The sequence below is a fragment of the Achroia grisella genome, unplaced genomic scaffold (assembly GCF_030625045.1).
Source record: "Achroia grisella isolate CSIRO2021 unplaced genomic scaffold, CSIRO_AGI_Agris_v1 utg1186, whole genome shotgun sequence".
Lineage (NCBI taxonomy): Eukaryota > Metazoa > Arthropoda > Insecta > Lepidoptera > Pyralidae > Achroia > Achroia grisella.
The window spans coordinates 1,871,653-1,887,278 of NW_026712592.1; the positions used below are offsets into that span (position 1 = coordinate 1,871,653).

Here is a 15,626-nt window from a genome sequence, read left to right on the forward strand (position 1 = left end):
TTAGACTGTTTCTTACGCTTTCACGTCATAACATCTTAACCAATAATTATAAAACTACAATAAGGAACATTTGGGATGAACCCGGTAAATCATGGTCAAGCGGACGAAGTCGGAACAAGAGCAAAAACAGCAAACAGCACGTAATGTATCTAGCGTAGTATAAGTGTAAAAGTAGACCGTCCAATAGCTGAAAGATGCATGTTAGTATCCTGTCAGAATTAACCTGTCGAATTAAACGTTTTAACTCTCCAATATATCATTTAAATGGTAAGCTATACTTGGCTGAGAATTACTCGATCGTGGACTACCAATGAACGCACTTGTGGCTCAATCAATGATACCAATAAAATATAAATCAGTGGGGTCAATCAAGCGGCCGTTTGTGGACTAATAACTCTTCTTAACGGGCATCGGTATCGATATAATGCACTGTAGTAGGCAATAATAGGTCGGCTAATAATAAGTTAATTCAAGCATATGGGCGTACTATTACGCTATTAGGTACTATATATCAGTAAACGTAAAAAACAAAATGTATAATTGAAGTATAGATTTTTTCACGTTTTATATGATATATTGAAAAAAAATTAACGTCATATTTGCTGTTTGGGGCCAAAATAAACTTGGTCACTCTTTAATGCTTCAGTAGGTAGGTATACACTTGTCGATACATTATCTTGGAATTTTCTTCCAATCCTAACTTGCAACAAATACAGTAGTAGGTGTAGTTGTTATATGCACAGATCATGTAGTAGAAATGTACATACTTTTTATAAATCTTATTTTTAACCTTGTGGCCATAGCTTTCAATGTAAATATTATTGCGTTTATTTCGATCATTTATCATAACTTGCGGGAGATAACAGTAATCAAGAAACTCTGACTACTACCACCATCTCTTTTTATCTGCATTATGAGATACAATGATATATTAGGTAAAATTATAATGCACTGTATGTACTTATGTCATGATAACCTTTTGAACTATTGACTGAAATCTAAAAAATAATCAGAATACATACTCATTATTCGTAAGAAATTAAATATGTAAGGCTAGAAGCAATTTCCCGCGATTTTGTTTGCTTTTCCGAGATATATTAAAGCAAATTTTCTTAGAATCCCTTTAGTCGTGAAAAGGCAAAAAACAAACACAAAGACAGGTGGTATTTATAATATTAGTATGCATGTACTTGGCACTTTTACCGATTCTACTAAGTAGGTATATATTATTATATAATCAATATAGTCGCGTTCTTAATAGGTAGTATAGCAGTGCAACAGCAAAATGCTTTGAAAGTGTGTAAATGAGAAGGTTATGTAGGTAAGGAACAATGTTAAGGTTGACGCATATAGAAAGAAGGTTATATTACCTACCAAAATATAAATAGATCAACAATTAATCTATATATGTATATGTAAGTTTGGTTTGTATTTAACAAATAAATATATAAAATAACGCATATATAGCTTAATTTATTTATATCATCATTGCCTTGCCTTTATCCCATTAATCTTGACATTGTTCATATCGTTAATTATATATCTCATTTAGATACAACTACTTATGTTACATGGTTACAAAATATTGTGTATGTTGAGTACAAACCCGCATAAATAAATTACCCAGCAGTTTAAAATCAATATCTGTATAAAAAACGCCAGTATTATCAGCAAAGTTTTATAAGAATATTTCTTTCTGGTCCACATTTAGCTTAACTTATTTAGATATATAAATAAATGTATGGAAACAAATATATAATGTATATATGCAGGGACACTCACAAGTGTCCTTATTCATTGAAGATCATTTAAGATGACCAGTTCCTTTGAACTGTCATGCCCTAGTTCTGCATGTGGTTTACTAAACCAGATTCACTCATTAGCCAATAAGCTCCTTGAGATACAACATTACCTTTCACAAAAAACATGTGCCTTATGTATTTTACATACAAACATATATATATATAATACAATACTATGTTATGGCTGCTAATTAAATTTTTCCTTACTATATAAATATGCTAGTGGTCACCACATATAACCTAATTTCATCTTTATTACATAGGATAGATAGAATAGACTTTTACATTATGTACTAAAAGAAAATTAAGTACATCTCTAACACACAATCAAGCAGACTTATTGTTGAAAGCAATTATTAAAATATCTGGAATAATGGATATTATTCTAAGGTTATACAATATATGGGTGACATGCAAATAAAGTAATATGTGAGAATATAAAAAAAATAACAAGGAAAATAAAGTTATTAACAAAAAGTAAGTAAGAATTACTACTGGATCAAATTCATATTCATATTCTTTTATTATATAATTATTACTGGATCTCTTTTGGCTTCATTTAATATTGGAGCCTAAAGAGATCCAGTAATAAACTAATAAATATTAAGTATTTTAATAAGCTTCCATTAGTTAACACATATCCAATTAGTATAGAAATAACTGCACATGTGATGTGATTTATCATAAATAGAACTATAGCAATAAAGATATTTTGTTTTGATTGGTATGACATTCTATATCTATACTTAATTAAATTAGTAAAAAATATTGAGTTAGAAATTAATACTTTAGTTACATATATTGCAATATAATACAGAACCACAATTAATTCAGCGGCTATGTACAAAGTAACTACAAATGTATGTTTACCATACAATTAGTGTATCATTGAATAAATAACATTTTAACCTAAAGTTACACTGAAATAATATATTAGTATTATTTTGTACTAATTGCAAATGCTTTAACAAGGTTTCCTACCTAGAAATTGTACATATTAAATTTTAAAATAGGTTCATAAATAGTAAATACAATATAAATGAAAAGAATTGTGAAGGATTTAAGTGTAATTCAGTGACACATATTTCAATGACCAAACTTAACACTTATTACTTTTACTACAATTTATATTAATAATAATAATAGTAATGTTATTGAATAACATAATATATATTTAAAATTGTTAAAATGATAGTAAAATATATTATGATACATATATCATAATATATATTTTAAGCAATATCTAAAGAACAAAATAAAAGTCACTGACTGCCAGACAGATCTACTTTCATTTTTATAATGTTATTATGAAAATAAATTATTATTCATGTTAATACTAATAATTATAAAAAAGAGGGTAATACAAATATTTTTATAACCTCTAATACAGTCTAACTAAAACTGTAAAAGTACAGGAAATTGTATAAAAATGTCTCAAGTGATAGTTAGATATTATATAAATACTCACAAAATGATTCATACTATGTTATATAGAGACTCTTGTATGATCACATAAATTTAAATAAATACAAAAATAGAAACATCAAAATAATAATGAAACATCAAAAATATGTAACATAATTAGTTATTTCATATACTTAGTCACATTTTTAATAAAACATTTACTATAAACATTAGAATAAAATTATTGCATTAGATTAAGATGAATAAAGACAATAGTCCATAAAATAAAAGTGAAGAAATCTTAATACATAAGTAATCATTGTATTAAAATATATGAATTGCATTCTGCCAAATGTACTTACAATATACAGCATTATAATTACAGTCACATATAAATATTTATTTAAAGTACATACCTATATCAGTAATGGGTGCCTTGCTATTGTAACCTTTGAGGTGCCCTGAATCAGAATCTTCCAATAGTTCTGGATTATCTGGCAATCCAGCAACCACAAAATAATCTGCCACCCTTTTTTCGTCCATTCTGATTGGTAAATTATGTTCGAGTATCTGTTAAAGAAAATAAACACTGAAAATCCATGGTCACACACTATACACTATAACCTATTTGATACTGTATTATAACGAAAACTTTAGATATAATACATTACAAATTTGAAAATCGAATCAATTTATTATTTATTAACAAAGTTAGATGGTGTACATTACTGAAACAAATAATGTGCAACTCATTTTTAATTAACTTACAATTTATAGCTACTAATATTGAAAAAAGCGTGTTTTTGTTAAACATTGTTAAAGTTCATCACAGTAACAAATTTATTGCGTTCATTTAATTAACAAGTTTTATTTTTATGTAACTAAATTAAAAATCACATCACAGTAGTTTCATTTACAATTTATTTTTACAAAACGTCATTTATTAATATCGGTACCGTCGAAAACTTCAGTCAGCCGTCAGTCACTGAGTCGAACATAGATCACATATTGACTCACTAAGATAGAGAACACTAAGCTAACCTAAACCGTATAATATATTTGTGACTTTTAACTTTTTTTTTTATTGTATATTTACCATGTAATTAATTATAAACTATTATTTAAACAGTTACTAACGAGTTAGAAGAGAGCGCATATATAAATGAAATCTGTAATTTCGGAAGTGGTCACTAGTACCACAGATAAGATAACATTACATACAAGTACTGTAACTGACACTGGAGATAAAATTTAAATTTACCTTTATATCTTTTCTCTCGTTAATTTTTGTATCGTGAGTCTAAATAAAATAATTGAGTATATAAATTTATTTGGTTTTTTATTCAGGGTTCTATAGTAGTTCTTCTTCTTGGAATACAATCCATTTGATTGTATTCCAAGAAGAAGAACTACTATAGAACAAAATCAAGATTATTTGGTTCCATTCTTTATCTATGGCTGATACACTACATTACTTTCCATCTAGGCTACTTTAGTCGAGAAGTTTTTATGGATTATGAAGCAATGATGTTATGACGAGATATATTATAATATGATACATTTTTAGAATGTTGCTTATTCGAAAACGATTGTTAGCAATGGCACTATGGGGACTAATTCATTGTTAGTATCACAGATAATATATGCTAGTATCAAACCCTCATACTACACTTATGCATCCTGACAGTTTCTTCCACGAGGTGCTCAGCAATTTAAATCTCGTTCTTTTAATTCTTATAAAAAAAATAATACCGAAGCAGTACGGCACTATTTTTTATATAAGGTTAAATAATTTTAATTTTATTACTCGTCTTAATAGGCTTAAATCAAGTCACTGGGTGGTTGTTGCCCCAGAGTTGATGCCGGTGCAAAGTGGTTCATCCCAAGGCCCCAACCTTCCCCTAATAGTGGGGTGCGGATGATCAGTCATGATGATATCGTTCTTTCATGCCTAGCATACTATCAACATAATGGTATACCTTGACACTAGTTTGTATAACTAATAATTATGATAAATAAAGTACAATTGTTTGTGCAAAATGACATATTTTTATTATACCTATTAAGTTCTAATTTGAAACATCAATAATAATGTCTTTAAGTGCTTTAGATGAAGGTACAAGAGTGTTGTGTACATCTAAAATGTCTCTATTGTCACTAAGTTGACCAGCAGCTAAAAGCATACAAATTGCACCTTCTAATTCACTCACTTCTTTACAAACATCTATTTCACTATTTATTCCCTGTAGTAGGCCTCTATATAGCATCAAGTTAGTCTCAGATAAATTTGTCATTTGGCCTTCATAAACATCAATAAAAACATTTGCAGTGTCAATTATAGTTCTAGTAAATCTTGTTTCACCTAAATTTCTTCTCAAGTACTTCAGAAGAAAATTTAATTGTTTATTATTCAGTCCACTAATGGCAATATTAAGAACTTTCCACCTAAGTAATTGTTGTAGCCCAGCAGCAGTTTTTTCGGGAAATTTAGTAATGACACTACCATTAAGTATTGCACCTAGGGCTTTAGTATACTCCATTTTTCTCAAATACTTATCTAAATCATTTTCATGTTTATTTTTTCTCTTTACTGATTGCTCAGCACTAAAATGATGTGATTCTATGTAATCAGGTGCAAATTTATTCACTCCCTTCTTCACTCCTTTCCGTTTTGCTGGTTTTTCTCTTTTTTTAATTGATATTACACCATCAATCATACCAACAGCTAATGTATCATCTTTTTCTGATATAGCCATACTAAGAACTGCATTTGGATAATTAATATTGTGAACCACTTTGAATGTTGAAATGTCATAGATTTTTACATGTCTATCCAAAGATGCTGACATTAATCTGCTGTTATTGCTAGCAAGACATAGTGTTGTTACTGTTTTATGGTGTTGGGATATAGATCCTAATAATTTGCCACCATTAAATATATCCCAGACCTTAATTTCTGTACCACCTGCACTTATAAATATGCCTCCAGATGGCAGAAATAGGATGGATTCTACAGGGCTGCCATGATTTACAGTTAGGGATGGTTCGTTTGTCCTACAATCATATAACTTGACTGTGTTATCATAACTTCCAGACAGTATCAGATCAGGTGATATGGGACTTGTAGCTCCAGCTCGGATATAATCTGTATGATCTGCAAAGCTTGTTATTTTTTCTTCTGTAGCTATATCCCACAAACATACTGATTTATCATCAGAGAAGCTTGCAACTTTTACTTGATCTTTTGTAAAGAATGTTCTGTGAACCTGTATTGGAAAATAAATAATTATCAATTAAATCATGAATAAAAAGAACAAAATAAAATATGTTAAAAAATATTTAATGTTTGTATAAAAAATAATGAAAGTAGACAATACTTACAGGTCCTGTATGTCCTGTAAATACACGAAGAACATTCTTAGATTGAACATCAAACAATTTAACAACAGCCTCTTCACTGCCTGCTACCAATAGGCGACCATCATTTTTAAAACATCCACCATAAGCTGCTTGAACAAATTTGGATATATTTTTTGCAACTACTTTGGTAATTGGGTCATATATCTGAAAATAATTAAGAACATGTGTAATATATAACACAGCACTGTGAATTAAATATTACAAATAAAGAATAAAATTACCTACTTATATCTAAAACAAATAGTAGTAAACATTTATCTACTGTAATAAGTAATCATTATATTAACTTTGTCTTATTATCTTTATCTGCAAAGCTAATTCTATCAATCTGATCAGAGAGAGAACACTGACAATGTAAATAAATAAATCATAAAAATAAGAAAGGTTTCTTTATGGTCTCTCATTGCTATAATCATTCTCATTTTTGATTATTATTCATTATATTATAATCTTTCAATCAATAAAAAATATACTTAAGTCTGTATGGGTACCCCACTATTCTCTACATTAGTTTCAAATATTTCAGCCACTAAGCAACTTACTTTGTAAACTGTGTTTCGTTTGTTGAAAACTTGAAAGGATAAAATGCATGACATCTTAGTCCTCTGGAATAGTAACAATTGCCCAGTATCAAGTATATTGAGGGCTATTTGGCTTTTAATATCATAAGTTAAATTGCTCCTCAGAATACTGCCCTTAGGTCAACAAAACAAACACATACCTGTACTCGAACAGAAGATGTTGCTGCAAAATAATGAGGTTCTACAGGACTAAAATCCAAATAATCAATTGCACCAAATTCTTTCACTAAGACCGGTTGCTGAAAAAATAAGAATATACTAAGTAAATCTAAACAACACAACATTGAAATGCTCTCAAAGTACTAAAATATGAGATTTGCGATAAATTAATATATTTTTTTATAATCTGTAAGTTTGTATTAAAATTATATAAAGTACTTACTCCCAATTTTTTCCAATAAATTGCATCTTGAGAAACTACAGACTCTGGTTTTCGGAAAGCAGCTTTGCTTGTTTTTTTGAAAGGATATGATATATGGGCCATTTTTATTGTTAAAATTTCATTCTTCCAAATAAGTCCAGTTACAATTGAATAATTATTTACTACTTATTAGTAAATTATTATTATATTTAAATAAAATAATATGATCCAAACACGTTTTACTAAATTGAGAAAAGTTTGGTTGGTTTGAAACTGACTGAATGACTGATATAAACTGAACGGACAGTAGCATCAATGTCAGTCAAATAACCTGACAGACCCTGAATGTTCGAAGTAATGTTATGGATTCCTAAAATATCTTTAATAGGCCCAAAATTGCCCTACCCACTTGGCAAAGTATGCTGATGATGACTAATAAAGTCTTAGCACCTCTCTTTATTTGAAAGTGATACCTTATATTTAATTTAGAAAAAATATTTTCTTTCTTTCTGTGTTTGCCAAGAAATACTGTCAGTTAGTGAATTCCGTTTTTTTTTTGTTCGGTTTAGTGAATTCCGTTCTCTACAGTCTGTACTTTTATCTGTCACTTTAATTGTCAGAAATGAGTCAAAATTATTACGAATTTTATGAAATATTTATTTAAATAATATAAAGAGCATACCTTTCAGTAATACAAAAGAACAAGAGAATAAAAAAATATAAATATGTTTAAATTGCTGAGTCGCCAAGGACGTCGCAGTGCCGTTCTTAACTTGTTCAGTGATAAAGTAGAGGTTAGGCCGGTAAAGGTATATTACGTATATTCAGCTGCAGCTGCTACTACTAGATTTGCTTCTACTAACCATGTTGATCCCGGAAAAGTATCTACTATATCAGAGAATATACCAGAGCCACCTCCAGTGCCGGATATATCCACTGTTGGTGAAATATCTGAAGCTGTACAATCTTTGAGCGCTAATGGTGAGGCCACTTTTGCCAGTTTAGGCCTTGGAGGATGGAGTCCTGTTGGGTTGGTACAGAATGCGCTAGAATACCTTCACGTATCATTAGATGTACCGTGGTGGGGAGCTATACTCATTGGCACCATAGTCGTAAGAGTAGTTATGTTTCCACTTGTTATTCTGTCACAACGGAATACAGCAGTTATGAATAATAATTTACCAGAAATTCAGTTATTGCAAGTTAAGATGACACAGGCACGACAATCTGGTAATCAGTTGGAGACAGCTCGTTATGCTCAGGAAATGATGATGTTTATGAAGGAGAAAGGATTAAATCCATTAAAAAATATGATTGTTCCATTAGCTCAAGCACCTCTCTTCATTTCTTTCTTTATGGGACTGAGAGGAATGGCAAATTGTCCTGTTGAGAGCATGTCATATGGGGGTCTATGGTGGTTTGCAGATTTAACAGTACCTGATCAGTTCTTCTTACTACCTATTATTACTAGTGCAACATTGTATGCCACAATTGAACTTGGAGTAGACGGAGGAAGGATGAATAGCTCAAATATGCAATTAATGAGATATTTTCTTCGGGCGGTCCCAATTATAATGTTACCATTTACAGTAAACTTTCCAGGGGCTATTTTGGTTTATTGGTGTTCCAGTAACTTCATTTCGTTATTGCAAGTGGGTGTTCTTAAAGTGCCAAAGGTTAGAGATTATTTTAAGATACCCAAACTAATAAGCCATTCTGCAGAGAATCTCCCCATTAAAAAGAAGGGGTTTATTGAAGGAGCAAAGGATTCTTGGACAAACATGAAAATTTCACGAGATTTGGCTGATAGACAACGAGTTGATGAGTTGATATTTACAAAAGCAGGAAGAGGGGCCCCGCAAAAAACATACAAATATGATCCCACTAAATTATCAAATGTGCAAGCAAAACCTAAGTAGGTTTTTATTTTAGATATGTAGTATTATATATGCCTATAAATAATAAAGTAATGTTTGTTTTAAAAACATTATATTGTTTATTTTTTATAATATTTAGAAAAATTAGTTTAGTGTAATATATACAAAATAGTCAAATGATATAAAATAGTATATTAAGTAATATCTACATACATAGAATACACCCAGACCAATACAAACAATGACAATTATGAAAATAAATGAACTGCTACATCATCTAGGGCGTACATATATACACAAAATAGGGCAGAATATATTATTTTTTAAATACAGAAGCCTTCCACTTTGCCTGCATGTGTTGATTGATTAGGATAAAAAACCCCTTTTTTGTCTTTCTCTATTTCAAATGCATAGGGGCAATGGGGCATTGATATTCCACATAAGACCAATTCTTGCCTTACCTTTGCAGTTTACGGCCGCGTCATTATCTCTGTAGCTCTGCTATACTATGTGCGCTGTAGTATGGTGCGGGTGACAGTTTCATTAATGTTTCGTTTCACTCTTAAAGGTTGCCGCGATTTACATATTATAACTTAGTATTACAGCTGTTCCCCATTCGTAATATATTAAATCATTAATAACTGCATTAACTTAAATGTAGCAATTGTTAAATATAAAATTAGTAACTGTCACCTGTACCATGCTACAGCGCACACAGTATAATAATTGATTTTTCAATGAAAAAAATAATTAATTATAATTCGAAATAAAAACATTAGAATAAACTTGATTTTTTGTTATTGGTGTATCTGTCATCGGAGAGTAGCAATGACAAAAATACATTTTAAGTACCTACCGGAATATTTTAAAAGTAACTTCGCCATTATAAATGTAATACTTACTCGTAAAAAATATTACATAATGCACATTCTTAATTCAACTTAAAATGTTCTTTAATGTTTCTAAGTGGTACCTACTTATAGATTTCCTTAAAACCTTATAGAACAATTTTCGAAAATTCAGTTTTATTAAAAACTATCTGTTACTGTATTTTTTATAATAATTAATATTTCTAAAATGCAACGAGCTTTTTTTTTTCGGACTACTCTAATGCTGTTGGCCGCAGCTGGCCTTTACAGCTTCACCGGACTTTAGGGGGCGAGTGCAGATGCACTCCAAACCCGCGGAAGGACTTATGGAGCGGCTGAAGGCCATCTCCTGCCTGACGGATACGACTTTAGTCTGAGGGCACCATTAGGGGTTCGAACCTCGGCTCAGGCCGTCGTAATATCGATCCCCGTTTGAATTAGACCGGGGATCAATCGGAGGGGGTTGAAAGTAGCCTAAGTTACTCCTTATAGCATTATCTGTACCTAGTGAAAGTTCCGTCAAAATAGGTCCAATAAATAGATACCTTACAATTTTACATGTTTTAAATGAAAAGCTATTCATTTGAAATTACGAAGAGACACTTCAATTTTATTTAATTGTATAGATGACACAATGATACATTTATTCTAATTACATTATATGTACAAATTAATCTTAGTATAGGTACTAATTTGCGTTGTGAATATATTTGAGAGAGCTTAACGTTCTATTCAATTACACGATTTCATCAAAATATATAATTTCTATCAACTCGTGTATATAATTTCTTACCTACACGTATTTGTCTATAAACAAAGAATTACAAGAACAATATCTAACGACTACTGAAATACAAATGGATGTGCTCCGAAAATATGTATTGTTACGGGGGAGCTCCGAGGGTGGTGTTGGAATGTTCTCGACGGAAATAATAATAAAGAGGACTGCCATTGCTGTTAAACAATGCAAAGAGCTCGCAGGCTAGGACGCAATTACAGATGTTGACGGCCCTGCGGATGACACTACCTCATTAACAAACTATTGGTAACCTACTAACTTAAATAGGTACTATTTATACGCACGGTTTCGTTGGATGTTATTCGTCATAAACAATCTATGTTACATACATAGGATATGACAATTATCCACATATATTGTAAAGAGGAAAGATTTTTGTATGTTTGTATGCATACACTCAATTTTTATTCTATTATTAATTAAAAACAGTAATAAGTGTATTTGAATGTAGGTATATTTCGCGAGAGTGATCATAAAGAAGTCAAAAATGATATATAAAAAACAGGTATCAAAATAATACAAATATTTATAAAAAGAATGATGAACAAGCAGCCAGCAAAAGTAGATACGTATTTTAAAGATTCATTCGCCATTAGAATGCTTAATTATCTTTGAGTATCATATGCTATATTTATTATCTACTAGAAAAAAATAAGACACTCCTACTAAACTGAAGGTGCAAAAAAATGTGAAGGTGGGACTGGCTGGTAATCTATAACAATAAAATAAAAACTAGTACCTTTTCCTATCTGTCTCCTGTCTATATGTTTAACGATTAGGTACGTAAAAATTAAAAACCAGTAGCCGAATTATTGATGGCATTTTCTTTAATATACTGTCTAAGCGTCGTGGAACTGCAATTAAATTCACGCTAAGCCTTACAGAAGTTGTGCAATAGGGTATTATTCGATATCAATCTATTACCAAGTGAGATACATAGGCTAAAAGCTCTGGATAAAGCAAACTCATAATAAAATAAAATTAGGTACATGGCTATTCTGAAAAGATGAGATGAGTGTAAAGATATCTATGTTTTATGTATGTACATATGCTGTATATATCCCTAATGGGAGTAGGAATGGCATAAATAACAAACTATTGTGATTTCCGCGACGCCACTCATGTGCTGTCAGTTACCATTTTCCCCATTTTCCCTGGGCGAGCCGATGTGGTTTCAATTTCAATCTTAGATTAAAAAATGACGTAGGTACTTAGATACCTAATAAAGTTACAATGATACAGCTATTGACTAAGTGACTTGGGAGTTACAGTATTTTATTTAATCTACCGTTAACAGTAAATTCAAAGTAATATATCTACCTAGAATAAATTCGGTAAAGCTGTGGTCCGGTAATTTATAAACGGATTACACGATAATCCACGTTGACTGGAATCCTCGTCTTCGTAAAATAATTGCTATACTTAAAGGAGTAAATTTAGGTGTAAAGGTTAATATTTACCTAAACTTTTGTCATTTATCATTTTATGAGTTATGGTATTTTAAGTAACCAACCTGTTAACTTGTAGAATTATAAATGCAGTGAGTTCGATACTGACGTAGGCTTTGAAACTAAAATTTAATTTAAAATAATAATACTCCTGGACAATTCACACAACGCCATCTAATTCCAAGGTAAGCAGAGCTTGTGTTATTGGTAGTAACTAGACAACTGACATAAATACATATCTACATAATATACATAGAAAACACCCAGATTGATGTTGTATCAGTAGTAAATATTTTACGCATATATTTTTTAAATACAACGTATTGGAGTATTTTTGTTCTATTATAAATTACTAAGTTTAACGAAGATTAAACTTAGAAGATATGTTTGTATATATATGAAGATAAATTCGCCTTTTTACCAAAATGGAGTATTTTAAATTAAATTTAGCACTTATATTGTGAAACGTACACGTAGGTACTACGGACATTGCAGGGTACGTACTATTCATGAGTTTATTCATCACGGTTATCACTTCTCATATCGCTTGTTTGTCCTTCCAATTGTGTACCGAGGTAAAATTTGAAAAAATACATTTGCGAGGGTAGGTATCTAACTCTCAAAAGTTTGCTTGGTAAGTTGTGTTTTGGTTTGAATTTGCAATTCTGAATTGAAATTACGGTATAAGAGGCATGACCTATTAATCCTCAGGATTGGACACGCATGTGTGGTACCTCGTTGTGTTCATCATGTATCAGGTGAATTGACAGCATATTTGACATTCAGATTACATAAAAAAATATACATAAACTACTACTGACCCTGCAATCTGTTGTGAAATCTGGTAAGCAAGTATGTTGGAGGTAGGTAAAAGTTTAAATAGTAATGGCGAGCTTCTTTGAAGTGGAAACTTCCGAATTTCGAAGTGGACTCACTCGGAAACTTCGTCTCAATTCGTTGTCCGTTGCAGTTGCTTGTTTAAAGATGAATGAAATAGAGCTGACATGTTACCGAAACTTGTACCGGCCTTAAAAGAATTGGAAATGACAAAAGGACAAAATGCAGCATTTTGTCCTTTTGTCATTTCCAATTCTGTTCATCTATTTACAGATTGAAACTTAGACAGGGTACCGAAGTTTTCTCAGAATATACACGATTACACAAGGTCTGTAAGGTCACGCGGTGGATCTCATATTAAATTCCATAATTCTGATTAAGGTGAAGTTAACTGGCTCTAACATCGGCAAATAATTTGTGACAAAAGTAAACTTTACTATCAGTTGATTTAAATAATTCATTATTATGAATTAAGATAGAGTTGCTAAATTACTCTAATTAAATTTAAAACTTTAAATGAAGTTATTTAATCTGGAGGAACATATGTATAAGAGGAGAGAGAGGAAGTAAAAAGGTGTATTTTTTGTTTTTCCTATGTAACTTAAAACGATATACCTAGGTTCTTTTTATTACTTCATCGATGTTTATAAAGAGTTTTAATATAGTAGATTAATAAAACAACCAATTCTGAGTTTATGCAAAATTATTTGAAAACAAGCAGAAGCGTGTTGAATTCGTTACGTAGCTAGAATGCGGGATGACTACGTTTCGTCCCAAGGAGCGAAGATTTATTCAGCGAAATTTGAGAACAAAAGAATATTAGAGGTCTTCTGTGATATATGGTTCACCTGGTGAGTGACGCGCCTGACTTTGTCTTATAACATCGACCATTAGGTACTTATTAATCTGGTATAACTGAGTTTCATTCTGAACACTGACTCATCAACAACTTTTTTCAGTTTAGTAAACATTTTTTTGTATCTTCATACTATAGATATTTATTAGAGTTTTTATTAACAGAGCAAACTTCGTCAATTTTTCAGCTTCAAAAATATTCCTTTTAATATTTATGAAATTATTTATTTTATTTACCATAGATTAGCATAACTCTTACTTTCTGTACTATTTTTAGAGATATGACGTTCTGACATACAGACCTATTAAGTTGCGTTTTCACTATTTTTTTTTTCAATTATACCTAAACGCTTAAATTACTCAAATATGACAATATATTTTGTTACAAATTACACGGATTTAATTTAATTTTGTAAGTACCTACATATGTACATACCTAATTACCATTTACAATAATTAAAGTATCAAAACGATACCTACCAAAACATTTACAATTAGATGTAAGTGGATAGAATGAAATACATAATACAAAAACCATGGAATACTCAGGTGTGGAAAATGGTTAGCAACCTTTTAGTTATTCGATACAATATTCACAACAGCAGTGTAAACATGAATACCGTTAATGTATTCGATATCTCAAATGCTATCGATATTTCCAATACGATGATTGTGTTAAAATTTTTGCATACGAATATTGTGCTATTATCAAAGTTATATTACTCTGATGCAGAACGGGATACGGAAAGTATGCAAATGTTTCGATCATTCCTATTTTTTGTACGTTCTTTTTCGACGTATTGTACTGTTATATTTTTTTTACATAACCATTTTATATACCTATAGAAGAAGAATAAATCTATCTAGGATTTTATTGATTGAGTATCAGAACATTAGCCAGCTGGGCAACATAGTATACATAAGTACAAGATGTAAAACTTGAAATAAAAGCATATAGTAGATATTTCGAATTTTTCTTCATTTGCGCTTGGTTATTTAGGTATTGTATATATTACAATTAGCCAAGTCGTTTACTGCATAAACCGTGTTTGTTTACTTTATATGAATCAACCAAACACAGTTTATATATGTCATTGTTTGCTATTACAGTAATATAAAAATTTAAACAGTACGCTTACACGATATGCAGTAGATGTAAAAACAAATATTTGGTACATTAATTTATTATAGTCCTCTCTTCACTTTTACACTGTATGTACAACGTTTCATTATTACTTAAGAATAATACAAAAAAAATGCGACTGTTCAAGCGTCTATTATCAAAAATGTGTAATACGAGACAATATTCGGTGGACCAAGTTGTCCCAACTTTATGAGATTTGTCCACGATATCGCTTCAATCTCAAGGCCCA

The 15,626-nt window shown here is 30.6% G+C and overlaps 3 protein-coding genes across 6 annotated transcripts in view; 1 reads left to right on the forward strand and 2 right to left on the reverse strand.

Moving 5' to 3' along the window:
* LOC131854477 (DENN domain-containing protein Crag) overlaps positions 1 to 4,127 on the reverse strand; it is a 34,993-nt gene extending 30,866 nt beyond the window's left edge. For all 4 annotated transcript variants that reach the window (XM_059205600.1, XM_059205598.1, XM_059205599.1 and 1 more), the window contains exons 1-2: positions 3,975 to 4,127; positions 3,623 to 3,776 (exon numbers count right to left, since the gene is read on the reverse strand). In XM_059205600.1, the coding sequence (XP_059061583.1) occupies positions 3,623 to 3,749 (127 nt within the window). In that variant the 5' untranslated portion in view covers positions 3,750 to 3,776; positions 3,975 to 4,127. The remainder of the gene's footprint in view (positions 1 to 3,622; positions 3,777 to 3,974) is intronic.
* Positions 4,128 to 5,250: 1,123 nt separating this feature from the next.
* LOC131854319 (U3 small nucleolar RNA-associated protein 15 homolog) lies at positions 5,251 to 7,838 on the reverse strand. The gene is made up of 4 exons (XM_059205420.1): positions 7,590 to 7,838; positions 7,348 to 7,446; positions 6,588 to 6,770; positions 5,251 to 6,472 (listed from the first exon to the last, which is right to left on the reverse strand). Exons 1-4 carry the CDS (start codon positions 7,689 to 7,691, stop codon positions 5,276 to 5,278), a joined length of 1,581 nt encoding a protein of 526 aa, XP_059061403.1. The 5' UTR covers positions 7,692 to 7,838; the 3' UTR covers positions 5,251 to 5,275.
* A 321-nt stretch (positions 7,839 to 8,159) lies between these two features.
* Positions 8,160 to 9,555, forward strand: LOC131854382 (mitochondrial inner membrane protein OXA1L). The gene has a single exon (XM_059205499.1). The coding sequence runs from the start codon at positions 8,294 to 8,296 to the stop codon at positions 9,485 to 9,487; it is 1,194 nt and encodes a 397-aa protein (XP_059061482.1). The 5' UTR covers positions 8,160 to 8,293; the 3' UTR covers positions 9,488 to 9,555.
* The last annotated feature ends 6,071 nt before the right edge of the window (positions 9,556 to 15,626 follow it).

Bases quoted from the DNA above. Each gene is read 5' to 3' on its own strand.
- LOC131854319 (XM_059205420.1), bottom strand. From the start codon at position 7,691: ATGGCCCATATATCATATCCTTTCAAAAAAACAAGCAAAGCTGCTTTC. The intron at 6,771-7,347 runs GTATGTGTTTGT...AATTATTTTCAG, and splicing joins CATCTTCTGTTCGAGTACAG to ATATATGACCCAATTACCAA. The intron at 6,473-6,587 runs GTAAGTATTGTC...TTTCCAATACAG, and splicing joins TTACAGGACATACAGGACCT to GTTCACAGAACATTCTTTAC.
- LOC131854382 (XM_059205499.1), top strand. From the start codon at position 8,294: ATGTTTAAATTGCTGAGTCGCCAAGGACGTCGCAGTGCCGTTCTTAAC.